Raw genomic sequence first — 10,838 nt, 5'->3', positions numbered from 1 at the left:
GAGAGCCATTTGGCTGTAATTAACTGGTTGAAAACCTCAATGAAAGTTATGCATATCTCCAATGCTATGGTTATGGGACCTATTTCATTTATAATCAACTACATTTTATCTATTTATTCTTCCTTTTGAAGACAATTTTTTATTTATTCTTAAGGTTGTGTTTAGATATCGAATTTGTGAAGGGATAAGTGGAGGAAAACAAAAAACAAAAAACAAAAAAGATAGGGAAAGAAAAATGAAGTAGAAGCCACATTTTTGCCCTCCTCTCTTCGCCTTCCATTTTTCTCCCCTCCACAAACCCTTTCACAAATCTAAAATCCAAATACAGTCTAAATATAGTAAAACTCAAACAGTCACAAGATCATTTTGACATTCTAATTACAATTGCACAAAATATGCATTTGATTGGGGTAAAATAGAATCATCACGCTTCAAAGTTTAGAGAGCCGATGCCAATTTTAACTGGGGGACAAAAATAAAATTCTGATGACAATACGGAAAACATACCCACAACACATTTCTTCATTGTTTCATCAGTACACAAACATTTACACTAGCCCCTTGGCCAGTGAACCAAAATACAGGGCTTCAATTTCTACATCTCAAGAACAGTAGATATTTACATGTTCATGCATATGCCTTTATGCTATGGTTGGTCATATACAAGAGTGATGCAGATGAAACTGCGATAGAAAGATCTCTCGATAAAGAGCAACATGCACAACAGTTTACTAAAAAGCAATCAAAACCATAATAGATGTTGGGCTTTAACAGGAAATAATATTGAAAATTGAAGCTGATAGATACACTGAAGAAGAAATCAATCAGGTCGTTCGGCTTGTATCCTGTTGTTGTCTTGACGTTTTTGTTCTAAGTTCAAGGTCAATGAGGAAGTAGCATCTATCTTGTTCTCTCGCATAATGGATATGACCGTTCATAATACTAAGAAGTTTGCGGGACAGGTTTAGACCAAGTCCTTCCTGTGTTGTCCATTTGTTTCCTCCTTCAAACATATCTTGAATAATAGCAGAAGGAATGCCCTTACCAGGATGAGTCATTCTAATCAAGAAGAGAAGGAAAAAAAAAAAAAAAAAAAAAAAAAAACAAGTATTAATCCATAATAATAACTAAATAGTGCACGCACTTCTCAAGAGGAGCCAGAACTCCCAAATATGTCTCGAAGAAAACGACTCATACTCATAGCTGATACAACTTTAGCATATTTAGCAGACACTTAAATTGTTGAAATAGGTCTACAGAAAGAATATAATAGTAATAGAACAATCATGGCACATGTAATATGATTATGTAATATAATACAGAAAACAATATAATTTTTTTAGAATAAACTCCCAAGTAATGAAAATGTTCATACATAAATGAATGGACAAATTATATCAGTAGTTCTAGCATTTTACCCATTTTGTTATTTTGGTCCCTACACTTCCAATTAATTCGATTTTGATCATTAATTTTAAATTTTGTGCCAATTCTGTCCAATTGATGATGCTTGTTAGGATTTTTGACAAAACATCCCTGAGTTCGTTGCGTAAGTTTACAATTTTGCCTCTAAAAACATGACACATGTAGCTCACATGTGCATTTTCCATAAAAAATTGTAACTAGTGTAATTAATTGAACCAAATTGAGACAAAATCATAAATTGAAGGTCAAAATCGAGCCAATTGAAATTACAGAGACCAAAATGACACAAAGACTAAAATATATAGACTACCGATGTAATTTACCATAAAATGAACTAATAAACTTGCTGTGTCCGTCCCTCTCCTACTTTTTTCAGGATTTGAATAAATAACAAATGATTCTAGAGTGCCATGCTCGTTTCCTCTTTCATGCAGACAAAAACACACATGCACAAACACACAAAATTACCAACATAAACAGATCATTCATAAGTAAAAAAATAAAATAAAATTGGAGCTTAATTTCTATCACTAATAGGATAAAGTCCTATTTCAGAAACTGAAAATATATATGGCAGTCATACCTGAACTGTAAATGGACAAGTTCATTCCCATCTTGTATCAGTTTCAAACCAGGCGAGACCTTGATTTCTACCCAACCATTTGGAGAAGGTGCATAATGTGCTATATTAAGCAAGAAATCCGACAAAACCAGCTGAAGTCTAACCTGGTCGCCAAATAGATATAGCATTTTGATTTCATCAGGAATTTCATGAACTAGTTGTAATTTCTTCTCCTTTAGTAGAATCATAACTTGGCTAACAACTGTGTCTATAACGTTTCCCAAGATAAACTCTTCCACGTTTAGCTCCATGCTGCTGCTAGAACCAGAATATAATGAATATATATGATTTAGATGTCTTGCTGCATACATTCATATGAGGAAAACTAATAAAACACACATCACAAACTAGTGCTTTTTGATAATAATGATTTTACAATGAGGACAGGAGAGACAAATTTGAGACATTTGACAATTGACGGTTAATGCCATGATCAACTGCACAAATAAGAATGTCACCAATATAAGGATGCCAAATGATACAAATAATGTAATCCTACCATGAAGTAAGCACTACCATTGTTGTCAAATTGTGAATCGCTTGGCTAAAATAGTGAATCGTGCATCATATCGAATTATTTAGCATAATATATAATTTTATATATGTATATATACATATAAAAATACATATAGTGTTTAAAATAAAATAAATATTAATATAACTAAACTGTATATATGTATATACATATAAAATCATGCATATCAATAGAATTAGTTTTTGTGTGTGTGTGAGTGCACGCGCATGAAAATGACGACGTTTAATGCATAATGCAAACATAACTAAATTGCTTGAATCACAATGAATGGTAGTGAATTGCAATTGAATCATAATATTCACTCAATTTAAGATTGAACTGTACAAATCAAATTGTTTTGCTTGAAACTCGTATTACATCATATGAATCGAATCCCGAATCATAAGATTCTAACAACCATGAGCACTACCTTTACAAGCTTCCCGGTAATAACATCAGTAGTGTAGCAATAACTAGAAGATCTCAAGGCATTTCTCATTGACTTACCCATTGACTTACCTAAGGATTGACGGAAAGTCAGAGGTTCAATGGAGGGTGGCAGAACAAGTACGATATGAAGGAAATGATTGAGAAAGAGATGAAGCAGGCAACCATGAGAGAGATAGGCAGAGCTCAACCATTGTCCATCGTATTTTAGGGATCTTGTCTGAAGTAGGTTAGATCATTAGGATTATTCGTAATGATTATAGGTTAGCTTAGTGGCAAATCTCTCTTTCAGTATGGTTTCTTGACCCACACGGTGAACAATGCCTTGGCCGAACCTCCATCTCTAGCATCCAAGCCACAAAACACTGGATACCCGCAGTGCACACCATAGGATTTGGCATACCTAGCATCTCTTGGCCCAATTACATGAGAGATGGGGTACAACACCCGCGGTAATGAGAGAATATAATAATTGTGGTCAAGTAATGAGATGTGTGGTATGATCACCACAGTGATGATGTTCACAGTTTGACCATTGCATAATGGGATGCACGGTTATGATTGTCGTGGTCACAGGATGGCCTAGACCCCTGATAGCCATAACTGATCTTCATAGAGATGGTGAACTGGACAAATACAAGATGTTGGAAGCCCTTTGAACAATGTTAAAATCAATATTTTGAAAACCAAACCGGTGAGCAAACCAAAAAAGTGACCGGTTGGATGGGTCACTAGTTCAACCACTGGTGAACCGAAATTGAACCGTGATGTCATTATGTCATAAATATATTATAATTTATAAGTATAAAAAATATAGATATTAAATTACAAATAATTCCAAAAAAATATATATATATTTCTTAAAATTTATTTTATATAGTATATATACTTATTACATTGTTAGCAATTATGTTGATGGCTTAGTAGTTAGAGTGCTTGCTTTTTATGCACTTGGTTTCATGTTCAAGCCCTCTCCACAATATATTTTTGGAAGAAACTTCAATTCTTCTAAGCCGGCCAGTTATGTTGACCCGTGAACGGTTCGCCGGTTGAACCAGCAGCTCTCCACAACATTTTTTTTGAAGAAACTTCAATTCTTCTAATCCGGCCAGTTATGTCAACCTGCGACGGATTCACCGGTTAGTCTGGTTGAATAGGCGGTTCTTCCGGTTTTCAAATTCTAAACCGATTTTGAGCATAGTCCGGATTTGGAGAGTCATACTGACCGGAAGTTAAAAAGAAGGTAAACTGCAGCTCCTGCCAGGTTTTTTAGACATGAAATTTTGAAACTAACTCTTACATGGTTTTTTGCTCTCACACAGAGACTCGGGCCAATGTTTAATTCAAGCATGGCCTGAAATTAATTAAAATTAAAATCATGAAAAGATTGAAAATCCATGGATGAGCTCTCAACAGCACTTTATATTAGGTTTTGGTTGGAGTATCTGGATTTCAACAGACAATGATGTTGGACAAACATGGATAAGCACTTTCATGCTAGGTCTGTTGAGTACTGAGAAATTGATATAAGACAGCACTGGAAAACTAAAAATGGCGCTGCCTATTATTATTAGGTTTACAGTGTTTTAGGCCAACGGGTCTGGAGGTTTATGGTTTAACAGGTGTAAGAAAGTTTTTAGGGTTTGTAAATGGAAATGACAGATATGACTTGGACTTGGACAAGTTGTTAGAATTCCAGGAATTATTTGGTTGAAATTCTCAATTAGCAACTAATTATTGAGTTTGGGTGTAAAATTAAAGGCCAAACGGAATGTAGTTGTTTAAGGCTTTGAAAGGTAGAACTTTGGGGTAAGAATAAAGGTTAAATCATGACTTTCACCTAAACTCTCTACTTTGAATCTATTGAATACATAGAATACATAGATAATTCTAAGCTACAAATCTGTTTCCGTTCTCACGAGTAACAGGACCTAAAAGTTTAGAAACTATAAGCAGTGCTTGCAAGTTATTCTAGAACTACTAAAGAGAACACAAACACCCAATTACAAATCTAGACTGAAACGAAATCTCCTAAACTACAACTACAAGCCACATGTCTAGCAAGGCTAAAATTACTAAGCCACCTTTGATTTCGGCAACAACTAACCAATGAGAAACATAAAATTGACTCAAATTAAACAAAGACACCGGTTTTTTTCTCCTCCAGTACAAAAAAGTTATGATTTCCATATTACCATAACCAATGCATTAATAAGACAAGAAATTTACAGTTTATCCTTCTTGTTTGTGAGCACCTCATCACATGTTATGACTGCAAAAACCCTTATGAAAGCTTAACAGGTAATATACCAGGCCCACAGAACTGGGAAAATTTTGATCTACCACACTCCTAAAATATATAATTTGCCTAAGGTCAAGTTTGGCTACTCAAAATAAGTACGCACTTTTTATCTTTTTATCTTTTTTCATCACATTATCTCTCTACTTTTTTGCACATCTTTTCGTAAAAAGACAAAAAGTACACTTATTTAGGTTATCCCAAACAACCCCTAAATGTATTTCATGCACATTGATATAGAGAAGTCCTCTTCTATTCCCAGGCATAGAAAGATTGATGTGTCTGATATACTAAATTAACTAATATGACACAACCAAGGTTTTAAATAACGGTGGAGGTTACCGTAACGGTAGCGGTAACGCGGACACGGTTGCGGGGTGTAACGGTTGCAGTGTATGGTGACAGTAACTGAAACCGTGAATTTTTTAATTCTTCGCACGACTTTAGGAAAACATACCGATACGCATGTTTTTATTTCAGAATCACATTTAGTGAAACTCAAAATGGTTTTAGTATTTTTGTTTAGTTTTAAAACATGATCCAATATATATACTGATTTTTATATTAGTTTTAAGTTGCTATGGAGAATTATCCTATCGTTGAATTTATTTAATTTTCTTTACTTTACTAATTATAATTATGGATAATTTTCTGGTTTGTTAAGAAAAAAAAAAAAAAAAAAAAAAAAGAATACTACAAACAATAGTCTCATAAATAGAAGTTCAAAATACAAAATGTCAACATAAAAATGTAAAAGTATATAGCATGAAATCTAAATTTTGTTCAATAAATTTAACATAAGAGAAATAGATTAAGTTCATATTCAAATATAATTAAGTAAAAAAGTAATGAAATCTTGTAGAACGTGAAGATTGGACATTTAAAACATGTATAGATAACATTTTTTCTTAAGTTCTATGCAACTAGAAAATAAAAAGAGAAAATAGCAATGTCTACAGAATTTATTAAAAATATATATATAGAAGTGTAACGGTGTTGTAGCGGCAATGTAATGGCCGCTACGGCCTTTACGTAACGATAGGGGCCATTACGGTGGTGAATTTCTATCACACCGCTATAGCAGCCATATCGGCTAGTGGTAACCATCACAACCGTTACGTAACGGCGTTACGTAACGGTCGCGGCCGCTTTTTAAAACCTTGGACACAACATAAACTTGAAAAAATGAATTGGTAGTAAAAAACATACCCCTCCTCTATGCTTCCTAAATCCATGTCTTCTATGATTGACATTATCTGTCTTTCACATGCATCGCTAGTCTCAAGAAATTGCTTCTGGTCCTCTGAAACAGCAGTACTTTCCAGGAGTTTGTGGATGAACCGTATTCCATTCAGTGGATTTTTCATCTCTTGTCGAATGTAAGCCAACTCTTTGAGTTTCGAAAGGCTCTCTCCACTCTCTTGTTTGTTTCCAAAGGCATGCACGTCAGACACAACTGTCTGCAAAAAACAGAAACACCCAATTATATTCCCGGCCTCATCGGTTCTCTTATTTGCCATTAAGAGCACCTCCACATATTTCCCCTTCCTATCAAAAAACCCAAATGGGAACTTCTCAGAATCATGACCACTAATCACTCGGTACATAAGAATCATAAATTTAGTGAGTGTATCTTGACCTTTCAGCTGACAGAAACCCCCAAAAATTTCCCCTGGAAGCATTTTTCCAATAATCTCATTTCGCATCCAACCAGTTAGCTTTTCCATGGCTGCATTCCATTCAGAACAGCAGGCATTTTCATCTGAAGCAAATATTGGTGGAATCAATGGGTTAAGATTTTGTATGATGGCCTTGTAATCCCCTTGCAAGCGGATGAATTTATCCATGACAACTTTCTCAGATGTGATGTCTTGACCTACAAAGCACACCCCAACAACATTGTTTGTGTAATCCCTACTTGTACAGGCATTGGCCACAACGTATAAAACCGAGTTTTGCTGATGTAGCCCAAACTTTCGCAGCTTTAACTCAACATTTTTCTCCTCCTCACCTGGATTAGATTCAAGTAAATTTAGAAACACAGTTTTTGGAAGAGAGAGAACAGCAAAAGTACGTGACTCCTCAAGTTACTCTATACTTCTTTGCATTAATTCATATGAATAAAATAATTTTTATATGTGAATATCCTTTTAGATATTTCCAATCATAAGGAAATGGTTATGGGTAACAAAATTAAAAGACCAATGCAGATATTAAAATGGCAAATAATAACTTTGCAAAAAGCCAAATAGTTGGAATTATAAGGGTGGGTTCAGTTAAAATTTTGTGCAACAAATTCCATGTCAAGCTAATCCGCAACCTGAAAAGCTTACTCAATATACCATAAAACAAGAGAGTTGAATTTGGTAGCATTCTTCAAGAATCGTAATCATTACTATTTAATCGTAATCATTACTATTTGTAGAAATTGAATAGAAAAATAAAATCGAACGTGAAAATAGAGATGATAGAATATAAAATATGTTTAAAGTTGTAGTCTTCTTCATTACTAATGGAAGAAAAAAAAGTCACCACGCAAAGCTCTGCACATAAGATTTTCAGCCACTCCACGCGAGTCCTCCTGAACAACTTCATTGATCAAGGATTTCCCCATAGCTTCACTAGCTTTTAATCCTGTCAATTCAGCAATTTTTGCATTCCAGCCATTGATAAAACCACCCGAATCAATGCCAAAAATAGGAGCCGATGCTGTCTCAATCAATCTAACCATTTCACATGCCACTGAACTAAGTTCATCCAACCTTTTTACCTCAGAATCATTGTGTTGTGTGTATGCCATTGCCTTCGGACCACTGTTGTCAATCTCATGAACTGAATCTCTCATTATAAGCTGCAAAGAGTGAATAGCATTAATCTCCGAAACCTCCCAAGGTGAACTTCTACTTTTAACCACTTCGAGAAAAGCATTGAACGAAGATCTCGGATGCATTCTTCCACCATCATCTTTATCCTCAGGATGATGCATAGCCCCTCCCCATTTGATTTCCTTAGCAGTGTGAGACCTAAACCAAAATAAGAAATCCTCTGAAGTAATTCTTGCAGTTGCCATGCCACAAACCGCATCACCAAGTAAAGATGCACTCAGGTAACCAGCATCAGCCAGACTATCTGTACTTAATCCCGTGGAGTCCCCATGATTCTTTAGAAGCCACTCTGCAATATCTTTGACCTGTGATTCGGTTGGAGTCACGCCCAACAACCAACATTTCCCACCATAATACAATGCAGCCCCATCGCACTTCACGAGATCCATGATACTAGGGGATTGAGTAACAATCCCAACTGGGGTATCCCGTAGGAGCATGTCACATAATAAGGTTTGCATCCGGAGAATCTTCTTCTCCGCTAATTGTGATGCCAATTGAAGCTCCATGTAGAGCTGCAACCCAAATGCCTGCATTAGGAATTCACAAGCGTAGCGAATTGGAAAAGGAACGTAGCGAGGGGATGCATGGTGACATACCACCAAACCCCATAGCTTCATTGAGTCATTGTCATTGATAATAACCGCCAAAACCAACGAGGCAATAGAGCCCATGTTGGCCATGTACTGTGTGTGGCAGCCATGGGGCGCACGAAGGGTTGAATTGACCAAGCAAAGGGGCTGTTTTAATTCTTCATGTACAATTACTCTAACTGGGTTTGCATGGCAATCACATATCATCCGAACTCGATTCTGCTTGAACAAAAATCGAGCAGCTTGAGGTATATCTGTTGCTGGATAATGCAATCCCAAGTAGGGCTCTAGATCAGACCTTCTAATTTCTGATACAACTTCACCATGATCATCATCATGAAACTTATAAACCATAACCCTGTCATAGCCAGTCAGTTTCTGAACATCTTCCACAACAGTATCACACAAAACTCCAATATCTCCTCCAGGGAGAGACTGCAGCCTAGAAATTGCTCTCACAGCGAGTTTCTGCGACTGCACTGCACCCGCAAGTGACGACGCAGGATCATTCGATCGGGCAGGCTCCAAATCAATCACAATTCCCACATCAATCCTGTGGAGTATGGCATAAAATGACTTCTGGGTAGTTTTAGAATGGACCCAAATTGGGTTTAAAAGTGAAATTTCTCTAGACGCAACAGCTTTCACCAAAGAAACCCCAGAAGAAGGGCTAAAAAGTGTTCTAGCATCAATCCCAATCAGACCCATTGACTTGTTTGACTCAAAAAGATTGTTCAAACCCAACACAATAAAGCAATTCTCACTGTAACCTACGATCTTAAAAGTGGGTTCTTCAATTGCAATGATACAACCAAAGGGTTGGATGAGACCACCCCTCTGAATTCTAGAGAGATAAGCAATAATCTGTTCAGCAGGTACAGTTTGTGGTGCATGTATAACTGATTTTGAGTAATTAAAGGACTTACCAGAATCAGTAGACCGTTCAAACTCAGCCAAGAGCCCAGCATCAGCATTGTACTGAGCAATGGCTTTGTTCTTGAGGTTCAGGTTGCTTGCTGCTGATGATGAGAAGGCGGCTGTGTTCTTGTTTGGGGCTGTTTCCTCTCTTCTTTCTTTGATTTCTGACTCCATTATTTTATGGTAGAAGATGGGTTTTTCTCTGAAACTCAAGTGGGTTCAGAACCATTGGTGATAGTAGATGATGGAGCTTTATCATCACCACTCTTCTTGCTTTGCTTCAGTGGTTTGAGCCTTGCTGTGTTGTAGCGTCCAATTTCCAAACATCTCTTTCAATTGCAGGAAAGTGTGGCTTCACCTTTACTTTACTTGCATTATTACTGGCCCATAACTAGCTTGTGTTACTTTCCACCACCTAAATCTCTCTCTCTCTCTCTCTCTCTCTCTCTCTCTCATATATATATATATATCTCGGTTCTTGTGGTTCATATAGTTCCATGTAATATTTGTATCTTAATGAGTCCGAATCTTTTCGTCATTCCTAAGAAAATAGTAAAAAATAGAAAAAGAACTTAGAAGCTTCTAATCGTGTGCTGCGAAATTATATTACTAATTATAAATTATTATAATATTAATTATTATTTAAGAGCAGTTAAGTAATGTTTAGTTATAACTTATTTATTTTAATTATAATTCTCACATAATTAAATTATGATATTTGTTATAATTAAATTGATAAATATTAAAACTTATATATGGTACACATTTTCAATAATGTGTAACATGGCATTACCCTTGTTGGCTTGCATTTTTTTAACAAAGAGAGAACTTTATATAGAGAGGGTTAGCTGCCGTTTAGAGGAGTTAAGTGAAAGATGAGTCAATCTTAAGATTTGTTTTGAATTTTGTAATTTTAAAAAATATAAATATTATATTACCAAAATTTTTTATTTAATAAAATTAATAAAAAAAATTAAAATTTCTAATTATTCTTTTACACAATAATAAAATTACTTAAATTGTTAATTGAAATATATTTTTGATATCATTAAAAACTAATAATTAACTTGATAATTTATTAATAAAAATAATTATTTGTTGTAGCGCCCTGCCAATAAACCTCCCTGATCTTGTT

General features: G+C 35.4%; 1 protein-coding gene across 3 annotated transcripts; it reads right to left on the bottom strand.

Annotated features, from left to right (window-relative positions):
• Positions 1-504: 504 nt before the first annotated feature.
• PHYE (phytochrome E) lies at positions 505-10,183 on the bottom strand. 3 transcript variants are annotated; one of them, XR_014340168.1, is made up of 4 exons: positions 7,840-10,135; positions 6,517-7,318; positions 2,009-2,348; positions 505-1,059 (listed from the first exon to the last, which is right to left on the bottom strand). XR_014340168.1 is itself a non-coding variant. In XM_028264289.2 (4 exons), the coding sequence occupies exons 1-4, from the start codon at positions 9,875-9,877 to the stop codon at positions 825-827; spliced, it is 3,372 nt and encodes a 1,123-aa protein (XP_028120090.2). In that variant the 5' UTR covers positions 9,878-10,183; the 3' UTR covers positions 505-824. The 3 variants fall into 3 exon arrangements, 2 of the variants coding, with proteins under 2 accessions (XP_028120090.2, XP_028120091.2); XM_028264289.2 differs by having other exon boundaries at positions 2,009-2,305; positions 7,840-10,183; XM_028264290.2 differs by having other exon boundaries at positions 2,009-2,302; positions 7,840-10,183.
• Positions 10,184-10,838: the final 655 nt, after the last annotated feature.

Source organism: Camellia sinensis, chromosome 9 (assembly GCF_055761805.1).
Source record: "Camellia sinensis isolate YWXY chromosome 9, ASM5576180v1, whole genome shotgun sequence".
Taxonomy (NCBI): Eukaryota; Viridiplantae; Streptophyta; class Magnoliopsida; order Ericales; family Theaceae; genus Camellia; species Camellia sinensis.
This window is presented reverse-complemented; position numbering and strand designations above follow the sequence as displayed.